Raw genomic sequence first — 24002 nt, forward strand, 5'->3', positions numbered from 1 at the left:
TCCCATGCCAGGACTTGTGGCGGCTGCAGCGGCAGCCTCGACTGGAGGAAGTGTGTTGGGGGGCTGAGCAGCAGCAATTCAGGAACAGAGCAAGGACTTCCATTTTAGCACCAGCAGTCGCAGCAACGGCCCAGGAGAGCATTGGGGGCAGCTGGGACAAAGTGAGCTCACAGAAGTGCCTCTGATCAGCCTGAGAGCACATTCCAGCAGAGGAAAATGAGCCTCTCAGCCTTCACTAAGCCTGTGTGACGGGCTGAGTGCTCTTTGACTCAGGACTTTACCTCCCTCTCTCTCTTTCAGCACTGATTGACAAAAGGAATCAGTGGAAAAAGAAGAATCAAAGTCCTCGCTTTCAATTTGAAAAGGTAAGGCACGGTGTCTGAACTTTTCTACGGTCATTCATTAGCAGGGAGGGTTTTAAAGTTGGGCTGGTCAGTACTTCAAAGCAGGATTAGGGTTCCATACAGTCTGGAGAAGTTTTCAGCCTTTTTCCTCTTTAGCCTGTTGCTCAGCTATATCTCATTGAGTTTGATCATTTATTCAAACTGCAAAACAGGGCACTGCTCTCACTGTATTTACCTTGGCTCTGAGTCCAACTAAAGCCAGGGGTGTGTGTATGTGTGTGCATGTGTGTGTGTGTGTGTGTGTTCCAGCACTCTAAGACCTAGCAGGACTCTGAAGACAGAGAAGGGAGTCATTCAAACTGAACAAGCATTGAGCTTGTGATTTTTTTTCTTCTTTGAATGTGTGAATGAAAGAGTGTTGTTCATGAACTCCTTATTAAAGCTTGGTCTGGCCTCTCAATGAGGAAGAATCTTTTTAGCGTAAATATCTTCCTTGTTGAATTGTCTTTTGTTATGAATATAATGTGGGACTCCTTGCTGTTTTGGGCTCTGGTGCACTGGAGACCCTTATAATGTGAAACATATGGGGCCATTCTTGTGGAAGCCTTTTGCTCAGTAAAGCAAGTCCATAGAACTCCAAAAGAAACAAACCTTTTTTGTCCTTTGTTGACTGTTTGGTCTGCTCTGCTGGTGGAGAGAAAATGATGGAGAGAAACAGAGAAAGAGAATTTGTCTTTTTTTCTTTGAGCTACAGCTGCTGCATGGTATTTGCGGCCTTAGGGCTGTGCTTCTCAGGCAGCCATTATTGATGACACGTACAAGCGTCCTTACATCACAGCAGCTACAACCCTCGTTACCTGAATCTCAGTCCCTCCCTTTCTCTGCTTCGAGTTTGAAATCAGACACACACCTGCATTTACACCCTCCTGTACACCTTTCTTTCAAGCAACACAAACCATGCGGGTTGTGACGAACATTTTGCAGGCTAAACTCTTTTAAGATAAGCCTTAATTACAGACCTAGCGAGATAGGAGAAACCTTTTTGAACTGGCAATTATAGCTTTTCTTGCTGGTTCTATTTTGAGATCAGAGTCGTATGAACGATATCTGTCCCTCAAGGGTAAACAAATGTGTGTCTAACAGTTGTTAAACAATGTCAGAAAACCAAAGTGTCCGTTTTTGTCTTTCACTTCTCACTTCTTCCCTGATAACAGGCGGCAATTACAAAGGGCTGGCTGAGCAACAGATGAATGGGGATCCTGATAGTGTGGTTTGGACAGGTGGGTTGGCAAAGGGCTGGGGTTGTGTACTGTAAGCAGAACACTCTGATCTGACCCGGAGCAGCATGGGACAGAGCACCGGGGCATTTCACTTTGTCGCAGTGTTGCAGCCACTCGGCTGACATGTGTAAACCATTAAACTGAGAGAAGGAGAGGGACAGAGAATGAAAGATATAAAGGGGCAAGAGAGGCACAGGGAGAGAAAGAAAGAAGGACCGAAAGAGGTTAGAAAGAGGAGAAAGAAAAAGAGGGATAGGGAGAATGAGAGAGTGAGAGTGGGAGCGTAATCCATTTTGGAACGCATTCCGCTATGACCTTGGGATAGAAAACGGTAATTAGGGAGTACTTTAGGAGCCTGGTGGGTGTACAGATTCACTCAGAGCCAGGGTTCTCGTTTTTTATTCCCTTCAAAATATCTCATGAAAATGAGGGACAAATATACGTTGGAGTTCCAGGATTACTAAATAAACTGGCTAAAAATACCCACTCCCCCTTCCGCGGCTTTTTTCAATAGATTTCTTGGTTTTGTTTATTTCAGTTCTTTGGCGTTGAATGGGCGTCAAAGCCACAGCGTAAACATATAGAACATAAAAAGACAGAACAGACTGTGGCCTTGTCTCTCTCCAGGCCCTTCGACCAGCCTGTTAAGTCAGTGTGGAGATGTTATCCCGCCGTACGAGCCATGCTCTCTTAAATTCATGCCAAGTATGAATGCAAGGCGGTTTGGAACAGTGAAATTGATGGTATCAGGGTTATTAGATGGCAATTAGATCTGAATGCTAAATACCTACTGGAGCCTACAGCCTCTGCTAAGCCATAGCAGGGAAAATAGTAGGAAGAACTTCAATCAAAGGACAAGAAGGAAATGTGTCCTGGTTGTAAAAGCCCCTTCATCTGATGGATGGATGAAACATGCATGAATTATTCTACTTTTCATGTGCTACATAGTGTAAATATAGTAAAAAATGCAAAAGGTTCTTGAAAAAACATTCCACTCCCCCTCATAGGCAGCCAGACTTCCTGAAGCATTTATGGCACTTTAGGTGTTACTCAGGGTTGAAGACAAACAGCTTAGAAGATCATTAATCTGTTCTTGTGACTGAACGGAGCCCAGAGACTCCCAGGGAGACAGCAGGCTACACATGGCTTTTTTTTTGCATCTAGGTCCAGAGCGGGGCCAACTCTCACATGCTGGGTTGGATGGGCCATATCACCCGTCACCCCTCCCACCCCCCATAGAACTGGAATGATATTTCTAGACCTAGCAGTAGTCCAATTTTTGGTTTTTCGAAATACAAATTGGGTATGCTCTTACCCTTAAACTACAGACCAGATAAAGTTTGCATTGAGCTCTGACAGGGTGGTTTGGCGCTGTTTGGGAAAATGATTTTTCGCCTTACAATGATGAATTTCGATGCACTCTTTTTTTCACCACAGGCACATAATTTCAGTTTAATGGACCCATAAAAAATATTCAAGTAGCCCCAAAATAGATGATGTTGCCACAACCTGTCAATCATAAACTGGAGTGAGCCAACAAAAGCGTTTCAGTTTGATTTTTGAGTCGGAATGGGGGAAGGGATTCCTTGATTGCTTTCATATGTGTGCCAGCATAACCTTTGTGGAAATGTGGTCCTTTTAGTTTCTCTCATTGATTTTGACAAACCTTGAAACTCTTCCGATTTTGCAACCTGTTTGTCCTGAAAGTTCTGCTCCTGTGTGCTTTATTATAATGTGTATTGGCTCTGAAAGCTTAAATTCCTGCTTAGCATGCGCTCGCACAGTACATCAGGACATAGAAATGATAATAAGTAATGATAAGATAATAAAAGTTAAAAGATGGCTACACTGCAGTGAGCACTTGGACCTTACTGCAGCAGAGAGCCATTATCCCCATCTCATTGTTTAGACACTGTCTTTAAAAGATTATGTGCTTCCCTTACGTTAAGCTTATTCATGGGCTTTTTCTTTTTTCCCTCACTTCTTGATTAAGACCCCCCCCTCTTTCCCTATATTTCTCCTGCTCGTTTGCACACATACACAAAAACAGAGTCTGCATGATGATAACCACACCGAAGTCTCGAATGGAAAATGTAACCATGGGAGCCTGTAGACATGTAGCAACCAGCCTAATAACATACAAACAAACTTTTACGTAAATGGATTCAGTTGCTGTGGCTCAACCCTAGGTTTGGGAGAGTTTTATTATTTGTGACAGACAAGTATGCAAGGTTTTTGCCAACTGTTGTCACCACAGTGGGCTCAAAAATGAAAACAACCATGAGGTCACCATTCACATGATTAGGCCATGCTTTAACTCTTAGGGGCTGACTAACGCTGATTTCTGCATGGTGGACTTGTTCTTGCTGCTAATTATTTCTTATTACATTAGTCTCTGTTCTTTCATGTTGTGGTTCACTGTTTGTACAAAATGGAAGATTCCATACAGTGTAGGCCAGGTGAAGGGTGTGGCTCCTAAAAGAGAACCAGGCTGCATCCCAGCACTTTTATATGCCTTTCTTCCTCACCTTTTTATCACTCCCTCATGGAATGTTGGATGGATTTATTTTCAGCGTTGTTCGGGGTAATTGAAAGAAAGGCATTTGGAGCTGCTGGAAAGTGTCCCAAGTGATGGTCATGCGTGTGTGAACGTGGCTGACAGCACCCATGCAGCCTAGTCTACCTCTTACCTGCAGGGGTTGAGCTGGGGGAGCCAGACACACCCTAATCCCCCAACATCCTGACCCAGTAAACCTGTTGAAGCTTGTTCACAGTAGATCTGACATCCCATTTTCTCATTCATCGCTCTGCCTGCCCTCTCCTGTGCCAGCCTTACTCTCACAGTGCCATGGGTGGGCTCGGGATTTGAGATCCCTGGCACTGCTTATTCCGCCTTTGTGGACTAATGCTGTGCCTCGAACCAGGAACAAAAGCAGTCAGTGCAAATTAAAGACCAATTATCTTCAGTGCGTGCTGGGGCAAGTCGCTCGTGTTTGCTTGAGTGATGAGAGACAGAATTGAGAGGTCTTAGTGGGAAAGGATGTGCTGCAGGGCCGCAGTGCATCTGAATGATTCATGTGAAATTAATTATGAGCCAAAAGTTAACATTTGAAATTAGGGGTGCACGATATGTTTTTTTTTTTTTTGAGGCAGATACCGATAGCCAATACTGATCTGTATTTTTGTAAGTACAAATGCAGGTGAAAAACAGGTTAAGCTTTTCAGACATGCCCAAGTGCTTTTTAAACAAAATACCATGTTAATTTTATTCTGTTGTTAATTTGACCGTTGTATTAAGTGACACACTGAATACAGAAGAGCTCACAAAAATGCCAGTTCTACAATTTACCAGATAATGTCAGACTCATGATACTGATATTACTTTTGTAAAGCTGATATCTGATTGATAACCTGCCGATATATTGGTGTATTGATATTTTAAATTAGTTAAAATTATATTATTGGGTATATTGGCTTTGTGGGTCTTCATGGCTTTTATTTGAGTTGATTTGAACAGTAATATGTCATATTGTTTTGTTTTTTTAAAGCTTTGTTTTGTTTATAATGAATCTTTTGCTATAGTTTGTTAATGGCTGATTTCATAAATTATTTAAGGCAGATCTTTGCAGCACAATTCAATATACTGTTTCACCAACATTGCCTCTCGCCTCTGGGTCACTCAGAGGTTAAGTGTTGGTTAGACACCCTACCTATCTCTATCTTGACACTTCCAAAACATTACTCAGGCTTCCTCCCATGCCTCTACCCCGGAGAAACAGAGGCCTTAAGTATTGGTCGACCTGTTCATTAATTTCCCATTAGTCGACAGTTTTTCCTCTAACTCTCAGGGGAAATAGACTAACCCCGCCATTAGTTCCAATAGTCTCTGATGACCTCTCCCCCCCCTACTCCCACCTCCTCCCCCCCACACACACACACACACACACTCACATACACCCAGCCCGTTTCCCCCAGTGATGACCTCCTCACACACACAGCCTCTTTCATTCCGCTCTGAGGGTTGGTTTAAGCCCCGGCTACATGGCCCCTGGTTTATGGCTCCCACTCTGGAGCCCTTCAAAGTGTTGAGCTGTAGCCTGCAGTCACTTCAGCTTAATTGACGGACACATTCTCCACTGTGGATTGGCCAGCTTTTAATCACAACAAACAATCAGGGTGACTTGAGAAGGATGGTGCTGCCTTTGGCAGAATTTGTAATGTGTGTGAAATTTCAATGTGAGCTAACTATTTATCAACCAAAATGGATCTTTATTTTACACATGCTGTACAAGAGCCTAAAACAATCATCTTTTGAAAAGTAATTGACATGCAGCCTAATCCTGGCTAATTCTAAAACTAGGATAGTCAAACACAGCCTTCACATCATAAATCAAGAGAAACTGTATTTCCTGTAGCTTTTACTTTGATTAGCACAGTGTTTGCAGTGGCCGGCAGGCAACAGTTTGTTGGGGCTCTTCCCCCAGCTGACAAGCAAGACAGAGCAACAGGGAGGCCAGATCAGAGATGACTAGATAAGGGATGTGTGTGTGTGTGTGTGTGTGTGTGTGTGTGTGTGTGTGTGTGTTGGGGGTGCAGCCTCTTCCCAGTCCACCAATGCAGGAAGTTCATGGCCACGAGGTCACAGGGACACGCCATCTCTCAGGGATTTACAACACGCTGCGCTGCGGATAACTGGTTTCAGCCGGAATTCTTTGAAAGTTTTTTTTGTCTTTGTCATTGTTGCTCTGACAGTTTCAGTGTGGTAACTAGATTGCTGGTCTCCAATCGTTTGATGGAGAGAAACACAGAAAACACGCACATCCCAATCCTCAGTCACAGGTGCTGGACAAAGAACAATTGAAGAGCAGAGCAGAGTCTGATGAAGAGCCTGTGCGCTTGAAATGTTACAGCAGTGTAGGCGTTAATAAATACATCGTGGGAGAATTAGTGTGGGGACTTTATAGTTTGCTTTGATTCACTACAATCTTTTGATACCACTGTATCTCTTTTTGCAGTAGAGATAAATGGCAATCATCTCAAACATGTTAAAGAGCCCTTAACATATTCTTTTGTTTCCCCCAGTACTATATTTCTGAGACACACTGTTGGGACTGCAGATAGACTGTTGCTGCGTAAACAAGAAACCCTCTGTGTCATACAATCTGGAATTGAGGTCACACTCTAAAGATATCTGCGGGAAACTTGGACACAATGACTAAAGCTGAGGACTTTGACCATCAAATATTGACATGAATGAAGTCACTCGCATAAACTGGGAATGGTGCGAGGGAATTGAAGGGTCTGAGCTACCTGTGTTTCTACTCTTATAGAAGTCCATTTCAAGATGGAGGAGGGATACGAACTCGACCTGACATATATCACGGAGCGTATCATTGCTGTGTCCTTCCCCCGGGGATGCTCCGAGGAGATCTACGCACACAACCTGAAGGATGTTACTCGAATGCTCAAGTCCAAACATGCAGACAATTATCTGGTCAGTGCTTGTCCATGTGTTGCACACTGTCTCACCTTGAAAGCAAATGTAGGAAGTAGCAGATGTGCTAGTCACAGTGCAAACAGTATTGACGTCAGGGATGATGCTGACAAAGTATTGATCTCCTAGTGGATCATCTTCACTCATCTTTCACTCATGCTAGTTAATGAATCAGTGCTTGGCAGAAATATATCTGTTCGTCTATGTGGTACAGTAGTAGTTTGTTTTGGGATTGAGAAGTAATCATATTAGTGTGTATTCACTGACTGTGTTGTATGTTTTCTTTAGATTATCAACCTGTCAGAGAAAAGACATGATCTCTCTAAAATGAACCCCAAGGTAAGTTTACGTGAATGTCACCTGTATCAAATCAGCACAAATTAATAAAACGGTAGCAGGATGAGGATATCAATACGCATCAAACTGGAAAAGAACAAAAATCAGTACATTTCTGTGGCAACATAGATTTCAGTGCATCCTCTTTGATCAATGACAGTAAACAATATAATATTGACCAACAGTGCATGTTCTGGGGCAGAGGTGTAGACAGACACTGTGCCTGTTCGCAATGTCTAAGTGTGTGGTGTGTTTTCAGACCCTGGACACAGGCTGGCCGGACCTGCATGCCCCTCCTCTGGATAAGATCTGTACTATCTGCAAGGCCATGGAGAGCTGGCTCAACGCTGACCCTTTACATGTGGCGGTCATACACTGTAGGGTGAGCATCTACAGGTTGTGCTGCGGCATGCATAACAGTCTCTTATTTAAATCAAACATGTCAGCTGTATTCCAATATTACCATTTACAATCGCAATTATAGTATACCATATTCAACATCATAGTAATTACAGTGTTATTACACATTTATAAAGTACTGTTTTGTAAAAACAGAGCTGAACCACAAATGCTGCATACAGAGTGAATCATCACCTGCCCTCTCTTTTTCTTCAGGGCGGCAAGGGTCGAATTGGTGTGGTCATCTCATCCTTCGTGCATTTCACCGATATATCAGCCAGGTAACCACTACTATGTATCACATTTTTGACATTATGTTACCATGAATGTCATGGTTAAACTTCAGTCTGCATTCAGTGAGGATTTATGGCAATATGAGTGTGCTCACTTGGCAGCAAACGATATCAACAACTACCCACAGCTTTTCTTAAAGACTCATTCTGTCGACCACAAGCAATGTCATTGCTTAACCACGACTGAATTATTTGCCCCCTTTAATTTGGGGTCAAGGTGAGTCAGAAAGTGAGTCAAACAAGTTCAATTGCTTTCAAATTCAAAGGAAAACCACATAATTTAAGCTATGAATCACCCCGTACAGAATTACATGAATCAACCTAGAAGCATGTTAGATACAGTAATAGCTTGTGGCCACAATATCACTTTCACTAAATCTACTGATCTAAGAAAAAACAGATCTAATTTTTTAGCCTTTGCCAGTCAAACAAAGTCAGAGCAGCTGCAGATTTACTAATCCCTAAAGTCAAGAAGAGCAGCAAACATTTGGAGGGACAGTAGTTTGTAGTAGAGTGTTGGAAAGCGCTGTGTGTGTCTGGTTGTTTTGGCCGGGTGTTATGCGACTATGTAGATCTTTTCAGCACACAGCCCACAGCCATTGTGGTATGAACACACATCAGCCAAGGCTGGCCAATCTCAGCTTCCCCTGGGGTTTGTGTCCCACTGAGGAAGACTAAACTCAGGGTTGGGTCAGGGTTTGTTAAGGTGAATGTGAAAGGCAGAGGGCAAAAAGACATAGAGGAAGAGATAGAGAAACAATGAGATAGATTTACAATGAAATGGAAGGGGGGGAGAGAGAGAGAGAAAGAGAGACAACAAGAGAGAGAGAGAGAGAGAGAGAGAGAGACCTCGGGTGAAAAGGCTCCAGCGGCTGTTGGTTTTAGTGCTGTCCGAATAGCAGTGCTGTGTACACACTCCGGCCTCTCTCTGTCCTCCTCTCCCCCTCCGTGTTTACTTAAGGTTGGCATTGTCTTCCTCTCTGCTGGAATCCCTTGTCTCTCTGGTTACTTTCCCTCTTGTCCACTGTGCATGTGTGTGCATGTGTGTGTGTGTGTCAGTGTCAGCGTGTGTCTGCGTTGTCCTAATTTATGTTAGGGGTAACTGCATTCAATTATAGAGGAGCAGAGAGTCTCGTAATCTCTCCGCTGAGTCATAATTACCTGAAGTGCTTAATGTGTTTCTCTGCATCTCTCAAAGTGCTGATCAGGCGTTGGACCGCTTTGCAATGAGGAAGTACTACGATGATAAGGTCTCAGCTCTGATGACACCTTCCCAGAAACGGTAAGACCCTAAACATAAGCACACCCTTCTAGCACTAGGAGAACGTACTATATTGTCGCCAAATGAAGTTCCAAACTGTGTCTATTTATGTTTTTTGACTAGTGTGTTGTTGTCTGCGCTGGACCCTTTTGTGTCCTGACCCCACGCCGCCATCCACCCACATTCATGTCCCAGACACACCTGAACCAATACAATAGACTTTGCGTGTCTTAGTGCTGTTTTGTCTATTTTCCACTGAAAAAGCCAGCCGATAGACCAGTCTTTGTTTCATAATAGTAACGGGAATGGGATCCCATGGTGACCTGGTGTAATCTTATCCCCGTGCATCGCTGTGAATCAACGTGACTCACACCGAGGCCTTTTTATGCAGAATACGGTGGCCAGAATTGCACAATGGGTTTCTCCAATTTTGTTTTTTCAAGTTTCTCCAAGCTTTCCTAGCCCCAAGTGTTTCTGAAATCTATCACTGAGGGACCAGTGCTGATCTGTGGGCCAGTGCATCGCATGAGGAGGAGTTGAGACTATAGACTGAATTTTCACTTGAAGGTTATATTATTTTAGATATGTTGTTCTAAGGATATTGCCTGCAAGTTTCTGACCTCCATGTAATTCTACCTTGAGGTGTGACAGCATGGCCAGTTGAGCACAGAGGACACTATTAATTAAAGAACAGCTATGATTCTTGGTCACATGAAGGGCCCATATCACCATGTTTTGTCCTGTGCCTTGGGGATACTCCTGCATTTTGTTTACATCCACCTCTGTGCTTTCATGTCAGGTATGTTTGGATCCTCAACAGTCTTCTGAGCGGATCAATGAAGATCAACGCCTCCCCCTTGTTCCTGCACTGCATCATTCTTCATGGGATACCAAACTTCGACGCCACTGGAGGTTAAACTCATATTGTTTACCACTATAAATGACACAGCTACAACTCCAATGAAAACACATAAAAATCCAGACAAAACCACATCAGAGTCGTAGCAATAAACAAGATGTAGGCTTATCTGTATCGTATGGTTGTAAAGCGTTTCTGGCACCTTATATCTTTCTCTCTGTCTGTCTAGCTCTTTCTAACACACACATGCACACACACACACACACACACACACACACACACACACACACACACACACACACACACAGATACAGACACTTACATAAACAGAACTGTGGAGAAGAACTACTTTATGGCTACCCAGTAAACCCAGGGGAATCCACACCCATGTTTCCATATAAACTGGTGTTTTCACTAATTTCACTGAAGCAGCAAAGGTCTTCATCAACTGAAATCTCTTTCTCACAACAGAATGTTATCAGCAGTTATCTGTGAACGGTACAATCTGAGAAGATCTCTTGGGATATCTTGTACATGAGAGGCAATAGTTGAGGCCATGTTATTCGTCCTTTGAGAAAATCTCTGAGACAAAGCAATAACATTGGGTCATGTTTCATTATATTCTAAGAACATGCCGTCTTTCCACAAGAGGTTTAGACAGATTTATGTGAGGTGACAGTGCATGTAACAACATTATACACTGATGTAACAAACTCATTTGAGGATTTATATCTCTCTTTCAGTGTGTCGCCCATACCTCAAGGTCTACCAGGGAATGCAAGCAGTGTATTCTTCTGGAGTCTAGTAAGTAGTTTAAACTAACATCATTTCAGCATCATTGTTTGCCTCAAAGATTATTGGAATACATGAAAGCAATTTTCCATTTAACTTCATTTCATGCTTATTCTGAGCCTTTCTGAGTTATGGCTTTCTGTAATTGACTGTGATTGGTTGCAACTGGCCGACTTACTGTGATGGACTACTGGTAGATAAACTCTGGTTTCTTGTTTTGTCTCAGTCACATTGGTCCAGGCCACAGAGACAGAATATGCATCACACTAGAGCCTGCCCAGCTGCTAAAAGGGGACATCATGGTAGGAAAATATACAGTTTATGCTGCCTATTCATACTTTCTGACATGAATACTCATTGAAATACTCACTGTAGTTAATGTAATAGTAATAGCAAATATGTTTTGTAGGTTAAGTGCTATCACAAGAGTGAAATTACTTCAGAGCGTGAAGTAATTTTCCGGCTGCAGTTCCACACGGGAGCAGTGCAGGGCTACAACCTGATGTTCGAAAAAGAGGACATGGAGACTGCCAACAAAGGTAGACCTGGAAAAACCCTGGGAACAGGTCTCAACGTGCCTCCAGTTTACAGCAACTACTCTGCTCCACACAGCATTGCACGGCTCAGTCTGGACTTAATTTAGACTTGGCAGTTTGAGACCAATAATCTTTTTTCCCAAACATGTAATGTATTATGGTTTACTGGGAGAATCCTCGTCACAGGCAGCACCATTCAGCCCTCAGTTGTGAATGGTCACACTCACGGCATTCCTGTGTGTTGACATTCCAGATCCCAGATTTCCGGATTACGGGAAAGTGGAGCTGGTGTTCTCAGAGGGCCCAGAGAAGATCCCAGGTATTTTCTTAACTCCTCACCTTTTTCAAAAGTTTCTACAGAGAGAGGTAGTTTGAAAACCAGACATGGTGCTTTCTCCCCCCGGTGTTCTTCCTTCGCACCGTCCTCTGCTCCGCTCCTTCCCCCTCTGCCCCCTGCTGAGAGGAGGATGTGGAATGCTGCAGAGGGGAAATGTAGTGTGAAGTGTGTGCTGACAGAGAGGTAAAGCAGCACAGCATGTGCTGCCTCAGAGCCCCACAGGAGGGAAACTGTGTGTTGTGTGTATGTGTGTGTATGTGGATTTGGGTGTTTGTCCGTGTATGTGTGCATGTGTGTGAGGTATATGTGTTATATATGTATGTGTGCATCTGTCAAACACAATTCCTAAAATACCTAAAATAAAATAACTCCCAATGGCATGATGAAAATATTTCTGCTTTATGGGTTTGCCGATCTATTGAGCCGATATTGCCTTTTTAATAAAAATCGGATATTGGCCAGTCAGTGCTGTCCCCCGCCAATATGATGGAAGTAAGGATATGATGTTGCTCAACAGCTTCAGGGGTGGCAGTCTGTAAAACCTGAAATGAAACCTGGCTCATCCTGCTTTATGGAGCTGCTAACCCACCTAAGAATTTCATTAGTATGGGTTTAATTGGAGAGTTTTAGTGACAGTCTAATGACAGTCTCTAAATGCTGTTTCAGAGGCTTTTCTACCCTGCCAAGAATAAAACAATATGGGGAAAAACTGAACCTTTGTAATTCATGGGAACTTTTTGGCATGAAATTGGTCAAATTTATAGATATTGAATATCGGCACAAAATATTGACTATGAACAGTTTCAGTTCTTCAAAAATCCATATCCTTCAAACCCTAGTTTCCAATCTCTCCAGTCATTCCAGAAGTTACAATAAAAAATGACCAACAGTATTTTGTCAAATTTCCAAAAACAACTTGATATCTCAATCATGTTTTTGTTGGGTTCAGGCGCAGACAGGTGGCAAAATGGAGCAGATGTTATTGTGGACTACAACACAGCAGATCCTCTAACCCGATGGGACTCCTACCAGAACATCTGTGACGGGGAAGGTACTGGCTACCATACATTACTCACTACATGACTCACTAAATCTCTATAGCAATGCCAAGGTCTGCCTAATGAATCAGACCCTATCTGAGTTTGTCAGTGTCTGTTTTATGAATGGAGGGAGGCCCATAGGGTGTTAGGCAGGCATTAAATGTAGTTTGCTTCACTCACTCTCTCTATGTCTGTCTTTTTCCTGCCTCCAATGTTCTTCTCTCTCTCTCTCTCTCTCTCTCTCTCTCTCTCTCTCTCTCTCTCTCTCTCTCACACACACACACACACACAGTACATACACAAACTCTCTCTCTCACACTGTCTTTCTCTCTCAGGGCATTAACAGAGCGTGACAGGTCCTGTCCATTGCTCTGGCCAGCCTTGCTCCATGTTATTGAGGGACTGCTGTGTGATTGCATTAACATGCACACACAGTCATCACTAGCTTGGTTTATGTGGCAATCTTAGCTAAAGGGAGTTATTACTCATGAGTGGGACTTGCACCGGCCCTATGGAAACAAGACTTTTACTATGGTGAGGAAAGGAAATGGCCGACAGCATTTAGCTTGGTCTAAGAAGCCTGTAGAGAAACTCCTTATGTTGCTCTATGATTATTATGGCAAGCGGTGTTGTGAGTGATGTTGTATATAGGGAATACTGGGTTCAGAGAGAGAGCATTTAGTTCTCAAGAGATTTCTGTTTTGTTGTTTCATCAAATGAATAGGCATGCTTTAACCATCCCACACACACGCATACACACTCTCACTAGCGCTTGCACACATTCACACACGCACACACACACACACACACAGACCCACACACACACACACACACTCAGAGCCACCCTGTCGGGGCGTCCCAATCCTAGCTGCGGTTGTTGCTCTCCCAAATCTCTCCACTCAACCACAGAATTCACAACAACCTCCCAGAATAGAGCGACGTGGTGGTGGCATTAAAACATAGATCCACCCATTCCCAGTCTTCAGTGAGTGTTTTTATAAGCTAACTTCAGCTAACTCATAACAAAAATGAGTTGCATTTTTTTTTTTTTCATTTAAAATACCCCAACACATCAATACAGATTTTTATGCACATCTCTGGGCATGTAATGAAAGAGCAAACACTTAAAATTAAGAATTCATCAAAGGAAAACAAAGACATCAAGAAAAAAACTATTTTTTCTTTTGCCTTAATTCCAAGGCATTCATGTGGGATATTTACAGCCTTGTTTTCTCATGTAAACACTAGATCTGAGAGGGAAGACAGGGAGCTCAGTTGGAATTCTGCATCTACTTACCAGTCCTCTGGCAGCCCCAGTTTCCCTCTGAGAAGCTGTCACTCAGAGGCTGGTCAGAAGGAGGAAGTCTAAAAAAAACGCTTGCCACTGCAGTGCTAAGGTTGTGAAAAGAAAACCTCATTTACTTCAATGGCTTTTCCGCAAATCCCCAATCCAACTGTGTGTTTATCCCCATGTGTGAATTAAGGGGTTGAATTTGGGAACACTGTTCTTTGGGAAAGGCTGTGTTTTGTGTTTACTGTTAGAACCAGTTCATTGTCTTTGTTTAGATTACAGCTTACAGTAGAAACAATGAATGGTTGATGAAAAGTGATGAAATGAGAAATGTGCAATGGTTCTAGTTCATCTAAAAAAATATGTAATGTAATGTCTTAGATCTCATTGAGTAGCCTCTCATTCATATTTATTGATCGTATACCCGTCCCATAGAATAGCTTTCCCTTCATAGTGATTTCCTCCTCTCTATGCTTCCAGTGAATCATAGCAAACCCATGTACAAATTGCCTGTTGGATTATTAGGGAATGTTTCCCAGAGGGCTGACTGCTGCACAGCGGAAGCACACATGGAAGCCAGGGCTGAGGGAAATGATGATCATCATTAAGCTTCTGACTCACAGGTCTGGCATATGAGAGGTGTTGGGATGGTAGTAACTGAGATGGGATGGAAACGGCAGGGTAATTGCATAGTCAAACATAACCAGACCTCCTCCTGTGATACAAGAGCAGCTCAGATTGTGTCACTCTCTGCACTGTTATTGGGAGATTATTCTGGGATTGACCATACCACAACAACCAAAAGATGTTTGATGAAGGCTAGATATAAATGGTAGGTTTTGGTATGACTGAGATTGTCAAGTTCACTGGATGAAAACGTGCTCGGTTAACCATTCATGGGCTTCGATAGGCAAAACAGTTTTTGAAACAATTGTTGAACCCCATAATTGAGTTTAGGGCACATCTGTTTCATGCTGGTATTGTACACGAGGATGGCAGGCATGTAATTTCGTGACACACAAGAGCGAGAGAAAAACAACCTGGCCGCCGCTTTTCATAAAAATTGCCCACAGCTCCAAGTAGAAGGCAGGATTGCTCTAATTAAAAAGTGTCTTTTTACAGTGTGAAAGAGTCTGGAGCTGCAGGAATGTTGTTTTCATCCTCTGATCCTCTCTCAGCCACCCTCTCTCTCTTTCTTTCCCTCTTTTTTCCCCTCTCTCCCTGGTGGGGTAGTCCCCTGATGCAGGGCAAGAGGTCGGGTTACAGCTTCTCTCTGACCCGCCTCCACTCCTAAGCCCCGCCCCACTTGTTTACATTCCTCTGCCCTTATTTGGAGAACTCAAGGTCCCCCCTTGTGTGGAGTGCAAACACTCTCACCTTCTCAGCGCTGAGGGAGAAAGAAAGCGCGGCCAACTCATTCGAACTCTGTTGGCTTGATTTGACCCTGACCATTATCTCCTGGTTAAAAGCCATGTGCTTCCTTGTGTGTCTGCATGGCCCCTTCTCCTCCTCAACTTTTGTTTTGCTGGAGACGGGGATTGTCTTGTGCACTTACCTGGCAGTGAAGGGGAAGGTAAGAGCTGTGGCTGACTGCATTTTTTCGTCAAGGAGACAGACGGGGGCCTTGAGGGGGAGTGAGTGAGGGGGAGGGGAGAGAAAGGAGAGGGGCAGGAGGATGACAGGGACATGAGCGAGAGAGAGAGGGAGAGAGAGAGAGGGAGGGATATGGAGAATGGAAGACATCTGTCTTAAGAAGTGTTAGCACCTTGCCAGGAGGAATCTTGTAAGAGGGATTTGTTGGAGTACTCCCGGCGGATCTGACCTGCATGGGCCACACTTGGAGGCCTCAGCCAAGGCGGTACGAGGCTTTATGTGAGTTCCACCAGCCAGTCGTGTGTTTGTGTGAGCGGGGGGCAACCAACACAGGAGCTTTTGGAGAGGAGGAGGGGAGCTTTTATCATGCGTGTCTGGTATTCAGATCCTCCAGTCATGGTTTGACTGAAAGGCAAGTACTTAACGCGGTAGACTGAGGGAGAAGCATAGGAATCATGTTCCAGCTCTCTTTGTTGAGGTAGAGGGAGAGTGACAGTCAAACAGCAGCATTACTTCGCAACACTCTTCGCATGCACTTGGAATTTATACTGAGTCCTTGTTTTGTGTAAGTCTCGCAAAGTAGAACTTGTTTTCATGGCTTTTGAAGTCTTTGGAGCAGTGATGGATTTGACTGTGCCTTGCAAATGCCTGACCTCTGTGATTTTTATTTTGCTTTGGAGGATTAAGGAGGTTGTTTGGACATATGCTGGGGGTCAAGGGGCAGGCGGAGGGAGCGGGGCGGCTTACTCACAGCAGGGTGAGGAATGCAGAGGTCAGACTCGGGAGACCCACAGCCTACTGACTTTCAGAGCAGCGTACAGATGGATCTCCACACCTCTTATATAACCTGAACACGAGGAACACCTATGTCTGCTGCCACCTTGCCAGTTCACCTGGTGGCCCAGGGGGGGAGAGATAGAGGCTGTTATGGCAAGATGACTTGTAATAGCTTTGCTTGAAATAGGTTGGATTAGAATACTGATAGGAGTGGTTAGATTATGTGGTTGATTTTGCTTCATGTTAGTTTTTGGTTGTTGTTTTTTGCATTTCAGATCACAAAATGACTAATTAGATGGCTTACAAAAGTATGGAAAACATTTAGCTTTCCAGTTGTATAAGAAATGTACTGATGGCACCGGCATGTATTTCTCAATGTCTCAATTCAGTTCATAACATGGTTTCCTCTGTGAATGTGTCTATTTCCTAGTTACTGCAAGTCTAATCTGAAATGTCTGTTGTGAAATGTCTGAACTGTTGTCTTTGTCAGTGGAGGTGTGATTATATGTCTGGAGGTTTGTCAGTAACTCATTCTGTATGATGGAGTCTTGTTTGTGGGATAACCTATCTGTGCGTGTGAACGTAGTGTTGTGTTGTCTGTGGTTTTGTACTGTTTGTTTGTGTTTGTCTGTGTGAGTTCATGGTGTTTGTGTGTGCGTGTCTATGTGTGTATGCGTGCCCATACCAGCTGACCGTATGAAGGGCTGCATTTCTTCTCTTTGCAGTGCCACGTTCTCAGGGCCTAAACCAGGACAAAGCAGCTAACAAGAGGAGCCCCAACGGAGGAGCGGCCACGCTGGGCCGAGGGGCCCACACAACCTCCACCACCTCCAGTCCTGACCACAGTGATCACGCCCTCTCTGCCAGCAGTGACTCAGGCCTGTCTAGCACTTCTCTGTGGGCAGACAGACCCACACCTACAACCACCAACACCAACACCACCACCACCACCACCACCACCACCAGGCCAAACCAGGGTCCCAGCCGGCAGGAAAAGGCCCAGCTGAAGCGCCTCCTGAGTGGCTTTGGTCTTGAGGACCCCTGCCTGGAGGAGATGGCTGATCAAGGCCCCAGGGTGGGCATCCAGCGTATAGTCCCTGCCCAAGTGCACATCAACGGAGACCCCCGTCCCAGGGAGAGGGAAACGGACATCTTAGATGATGAGGTCATGACTGGTCATGATCTGCACAGCGTGGACAGCCTCGGGACCTTGTCGTCCTCCTGCCACAAGAGCAGCCAGAACTCCCTGCTCTCAGATGGCTTTGGGAGTCCTGGAGGAGAGGAGCATCAGCTGCCCCAAAGCCAGCACCACCACCAGCACCCTGCCGCTGCCCACATGGAGGAGTATGGGAGAGGCTATGCTGAGGCTACGAGGGGCTATCTGGGACCCCAAAGCAACTCTGTGGCTTCCTCTACTCCCAGCAGCGCTTCCATGCCCAAGCAGCATGTTTATAGACAGGGAAGCTATTCCACACACTCCTGGGTTCGCCAGCAGCAGATGGTAGCTGCACAACAGTTCGCCTACATGCCCGAGGATGGAAACGACACAGAGAGGTACCCAGGGAACAAGCAAGGGAGCAGCCCACCTAAAGCAGGCCTGCCCACTGAACCACAGGCTCCTACCAGGGACACGAATGAAGCCCTGAGAAAAGCAGTGACTCACAATGAACAGCCAACGATAAACAATAACAATAACAACAAACGGGATGAGGAGTTCAAATCTCTGACAGTGGACATTGACAACTCCATCGACCAGCTCAACCAGCTGATCATGGACCTGGATCCCACATTTGTGCCGGTTTCGACCCGCTCTAGCTCCATTAAGAGGAACGGCGGGGCACATGTGAATGGCTCAGCCACCAAATGCGCCAACGGCATCAATCACAGACTCAACGATAACAATGCAACCACCCTGCAAAACACACAGCAGACAGGTAAGATCGTCAGACAGTCTGGGTGTGGTGGTGATGGTGTGGTGTGGTGTGGTGTGGTGTTGTCTGGAAGTGTAGTTTGTGGTGAGTTCATGTGATGTAATGCTATGCAATGTGGTGGTGAAAAGGCTGTAGAAGCGGTAGTGACCAGGCCAGATAAGTTGATTTCCCACTAAACATTGTAAAAGATATACTTTTCCCATAATAAAACTACATTAATCAATATGCTAGGTATATTTTAATACTGTGCTCTGTAGCTCCTCTCTGACTGCTTCCAGCATCAACTCCTCTCCTCCCTCACTACAGAGTTAACTTCACAAAGCACACCTTTACTCCCTCTCCCACCTGGCGAGTGTTAGTGGAGCAGAAATAGCAGGGTTGTTGCCAGGTTTTCTGATGTTTTCAGCATGTTTCTGAGGTAAAAGAGCGCCGTCGAGACTTGTCTGTGTACAGCTATCTGACTACAGGATCAGTGCGGTACATGAAGAGAGGGAGAGCAGCTGTCATCGGCCTCTCTGAACACTGCTGTGTCTCACAGTTTGACTGTGAAATACAGATATACCGCTTACATAATGAAAGTCTTTACAGTCCTTTACAGTGGATTTTCTAACTGATGCCACTTTTGCATCAGTGAATAAATAGAAAAGCTGTTGTTTTTAGATGTTTTAAACATTATGTCACACACACACACACACACCTTTTCTTCCTTTTAGTGTGAGTCATCTCTCACTTATGCTTCCCTCCTTTTGTCACATGGTTACTGCACAACATTACACTTTCATTTGTGTTCTAGAAGAAAAATAATAGATTTCTTATTCTCAGGATTTGTTGTTGTTATTCTGAAATATTTTTTTTTCCAATGTGCATTTTCAGGACAAGGATTTTGCTCATTAGCCGAATGTATTGCTTAGGACGCTGTCTGGAAAACCAAAAGATTAAGTCTTTTGTGATTTGGAAATTACAGTTCTCATCAATACCATGTGATCAATATATTTGATTGCTTGTTTTTCATTTTCCTTTTGTTGGTAGGGCTATTGTGCAGATGGACCCAACATTGCTTTGACATAATGTGTATTTAGACATACACCAAAGTTATTTCCACATGGCTCATGTTCAAACTGATACCAAGACCTTGTTCAAGGACACACACCATGATGTTGAAACACTGTGCAAAAGAATTTAAAGAATGTCCACTGCCTTTCAGTAACTGTGTGTCTCCTTCTAGCAACTTGCCATAAGCTTTCACAGAAGTTGCTGGATTAGAAATTCCATTAACTCACTTCAGTTTGTTGCCCCTACAAGCCCTTTTGGTGATTAAGATAACCTTATTCCTGTCAGGTTTTTTTACAGATTAAGTTATTTTAATGGCTACCTTTTTCCCATCCCATATTTTTTTTCCTCAAACTTGGCAAAGTCTATAGTTACAGGCTATCAAGTTTGGTAATGTTGACTCAATGATAGTCAGTTGATAGGTGCAATGGCACTCCATTTTGTTTTTTTTACCTGGAGCCTAGTGAAGCAGAGAAGACAGAGAAAGCCGTCTGGCTGTTAGGTGTGTGTGAATCACACCAATATGTACCTGTGTTTGCCAGAGGGCACAAAATGGGGTGGGCTGAGGAATTTCCAGGAGAGGAACAAGTGTGCCCCGAGGCAAAGAGTTTTCCATTCGATTCCAAAGGCGTACCTGTCTGTGCATATCAACTACACAGGAGTGCCATTCCAAAAAACAAGCACTGAAGGCTATAACTTGCCGATAATATGTACGAAGCAATAGCATGTCTGTTTTGGACATATGGTGTTATCAGTTTGCACTGGTGATAGGGGTCATGTCTGAGATTCATTATGTCCAGCTGAATGTACCTAGATGCTGTTCAGATTTAAAGGACCAAAAGTGATTTATGAGATAGGGAGGCTGGTTAAATTATTTTAATTTTATGGATGATACATCATGACTATTTAAAGTAAATTTGTCCGGAGAATTTCAAATTTGGATAGATTTATTGTGGCAGCTGGTACTGCTTTCTGGTCAAAGTTTGTATCCAGTATCCAAGTCATTAGACCAATTGTGCTTTCTTGCTTGTGTTCCTTATGTCATTGCACCTAGGCAATGTGATGCCAAATATATCATTTGAATTCCTTCATGTCAAGTTAGGTTGCTCTTTATTCACAATTTTGTCAAACTTGATTCTATTCTTTTATTTTACCCAGTCTGATTCAAATCAGTGACTCTCTTATGGTGGTTTGAACGCTTTTTAACATCCATCAGTGAATTTGGCAGGTGAAGAAAGGGATGAGATGGGGGAGGAGAGAGGTTAGTGTATTTATGTTGTGCCAAGGATCTGGGAGCTGGGGCTGACATACAGCTACTGAGGGAGTGAGGAGAAAAACACAGGGAGATGGAGGATGAACTCCACCGGGGCTGGCTAAAATAAGGCCTGCAGGCCAAATTTGGCCCTCCACAAAATATTTTTTCCCACAAGGGTTCCAGAGGGCAGTAACAAGTTTTTGAGATAGCTCCAGTGGCAAATGTCAGAAAAGTCTGGGCAGCTCCAGTGTCCATAAATACTGCAATATTAACACACCATACAAAACATCCGTAGCGTTGTGCATATATTGCTACATCCTTTACTTCTTCGAGTCATACATGATAAACTTCAGAGCTGAAACCAAGAAAATACATCCACAACCCTTTTTTTCTGTTGATATCAGAGTTATCGCTTTGATTAATTTTTTGTGTTTTTTACTATGTTAAATCAAATGTATGTCCCGATCTAAGATTTCTCCTGAGGTTATATTAGAGAGGTGGGGTGACGGAAGTGATGGCAGTGAGAGTCATTAGAGAGAATGAGAGTTTGTCTCTGTCGCATGATAATGACAGAGCCATTCAGAGCCATGCCCCCTCAATGAGCTCAAGTCCCCATGACCCCTTCTCACACCTCTCACACCTCCCACCAACAAGCAGACAAAAGGCATGCACTCACTAGCTCAAGGACATACACACACACAAACACACACACACACAAAAACACAGTTCTGCAGACTGGTGTGTATAATGTAAGAGGAAAAACTCGCATCACTCTGATGCATGCATGCAGAAACACAGACACAAACAGTTTTGCCATCCATCCATTGCACCAGACAATGTGTGTGTGTAATGATCCCCAGCATTAGCACTTCTGCACCATTAGCATTCTTCAGGGCTGAGAGGGCAGTGCTCTCTGGGAGGGCTCAAATTAACACCCTGGTGCTGAGTGGCAGCACTCTCCGGAGTAGCCACACATTGTCACAACATTGACCAACCCCCAGCTAACCCCCTTGGCATTCCTCAGCTGTCCTCTCAAAACATTAACAGCAGTGCAGGCATCAGCTCCGGGGTCAAATACTGCTCGAATGAGTCCAGGCAGAAAATAAATAAATAAATGACTTCCTGGATTGACAACATTGAAGCATCAACAACCAACAGAAAGCAGCCATGAAAGTAGCCACCCCACTTCACATCAACTTGTTTATACCTCAGTTGTTTTTGATTTAAAATGAATATGATCACTGGAGCACAAAGGTGAACGTATGCCTTTATTCCAGAGCAAACAGACTAGCATTTCAACACTACTGCACCTTGACTAGGATGAAGATGCAGTAGCATTGAAACGTGCTGCAGTGATAATCCCCTATTTTTCTGAATGCTCTCGCTGGCTGATAAGTGGAATCACTGTTGTTTTTATTTTTAGTGTTTTTTTATTGACTTGGTTTCTTTGAAATCAATGATGTTTGTAACTCTGTTAGCACTGAATGACCTGCTTGTCACTCCTGTCCATCTGTGTGTATCCAGCTGTCCAGCCCAGCGAGGTGCGGGGAGACAGCATGCGGACTCTGAGTCTGAGTCGCCAAGGAAGTGATGTCACAGATCGCCCAGGCTTCTGTAGCTCAGGGTGGGCTGGGACAGAGGAGTACAGGGGCCCACGGACATACTCCCCCTGTGTGCCACAGCCCCAGGTAAATACAGTGTGTGTGTGTGTGTGTGTGTGTGTGTGTGTGTGTGTGTGTGTGTGTGTGTGTGCGGTTTTTCCCACCGCTACATGCATTACACTTTTATCAGTGCATGCTGGTGTGTTCATACTTGTTGATGTATGACATCCTACTCACAGCGGATGCTCACATGCATGGTTTTACCATATTTGTGTGTGTGTGTGTGTGTGTGTGTGTGTGTGTGTATTGTTTGTCACAGCATGGCATATTGTACAGGAGTGACAGTGTTGACTACAGGGCGCAGGGTCCCGACGTGGACAGCGGGGTTGAGGCTGGGAGTGACATGACTCCGCCCACTCCTGCCTTCCCCATCTCTCCCCCTACACCTTATGGTAAGAATGTGTCATTGTAAATACACATTTCCTTTGTCCATGTGTATGATTTAGCATGTATTTGTGACAGGCTTTGTTGTGCTCAAATGTTATGTTTTTTTGTCTGCCATGATTTTTTAACTTGATCCTCATCTGCTTTTGTTTTCCAGTGAAAAATATGTCGGAATTCACTCACCTCAGGCAAACTCCATCTCCTAGCATGCAGTCTTATGGAGGCTACAGAACAGAAGATGGTAGGGTCATATCTCCTTTATTTACAAACTGAATAGACTCGTTTGAGAAAACAGAGCATCACATATAGCTGTAATATATAATTCTTCATTTAGGGTGAAGAAAATAGTCTTAATTATTATGAATTTAACAGCAGGGTCTCAGAATAGACATTAGAAAACGGAGCAATACTAAAAAAAATCCTGTTCTCCATTGAAATTGATGGTATATACTGAAAATACAGAAATGTCATTCCATTGTGAACCCAAAATATGGGTCGCCTGACCTTTTTGAATGAGCCTTTGGAATTGAGGCACCTCATTGTGGGAAGTCAAATAATGAACAAAGTGCTCTGTGAAGGAAAAAAAGCACAAATTAAGTCTGTTTTCTTTGTGCAAACCCTTACTCAAGCTTCCCTCCATTCTTCTATTCATCCACTCTAGTTATTTTTTTTTCTCTCCCAATTAAAGATAGTGAATGAGTGACAAAAAAGACATGCAGCGAGCAGGACATAATTGCCAGGGACTCACAAAGAGCTAAAAGTTTTCCTTTCATGGCTGCCCAGCACAACTTGCCAATGTCTGCATGTTTGGATTCGCTATCTCACCAGTATAGAGTTATTTCAGGTCCCCCTTGCTTTAACTAATAGAGCTTACATTGTTGTTCGTGGAATTTTAGCGGTTTTGAGAAAGAGGCAGGAAACAAAGACGCCTCATGAATGCCTGCGCAGGGAGATTCCTAACCAGTCTCGGCTTCCCATGTTTGGTTTTTGGAGAATGTCTGCGTGGTTTACATCCCGAAAAGAAAACTTTTTTAGACATAATAGTGATGTTCTTCAGATTAAAACTGAGCAGTTTTTGTTTCTTTTCGT

At 43.8% G+C, this 24002-nt stretch overlaps 1 protein-coding gene across 1 annotated transcript in view; it reads left to right on the plus strand.

The window, feature by feature from the left end:
- The first annotated feature begins 203 nt into the window (after window positions 1–203).
- LOC139665606 (tensin-3) overlaps window positions 204–24002 on the plus strand; it is a 29597-nt gene continuing 5798 nt past the window's right edge. The window contains exons 1-16 of the mRNA XM_071544681.1: window positions 204–365; window positions 6955–7118; window positions 7407–7457; window positions 7714–7836; window positions 8070–8134; window positions 9345–9428; window positions 10207–10319; window positions 11010–11070; window positions 11285–11360; window positions 11468–11597; window positions 11848–11913; window positions 12881–12982; window positions 17358–18566; window positions 22393–22556; window positions 22789–22921; window positions 23071–23154. Of these exons, the coding sequence (XP_071400782.1) occupies window positions 6969–7118; window positions 7407–7457; window positions 7714–7836; window positions 8070–8134; window positions 9345–9428; window positions 10207–10319; window positions 11010–11070; window positions 11285–11360; window positions 11468–11597; window positions 11848–11913; window positions 12881–12982; window positions 17358–18566; window positions 22393–22556; window positions 22789–22921; window positions 23071–23154 (2611 nt within the window). The 5' untranslated portion in view covers window positions 204–365; window positions 6955–6968. The remainder of the gene's footprint in view (window positions 366–6954; window positions 7119–7406; window positions 7458–7713; window positions 7837–8069; window positions 8135–9344; window positions 9429–10206; window positions 10320–11009; window positions 11071–11284; window positions 11361–11467; window positions 11598–11847; window positions 11914–12880; window positions 12983–17357; window positions 18567–22392; window positions 22557–22788; window positions 22922–23070; window positions 23155–24002) is intronic.

Source organism: Centroberyx affinis, unplaced genomic scaffold (assembly GCF_046629955.1).
Source record: "Centroberyx affinis isolate AG114_WGS23_722 - 3 ecotype Tasmania unplaced genomic scaffold, CSIRO-AGI_Caff_v1 ptg004630l_1, whole genome shotgun sequence".
Taxonomy (NCBI): Eukaryota; Metazoa; Chordata; class Actinopteri; order Beryciformes; family Berycidae; genus Centroberyx; species Centroberyx affinis.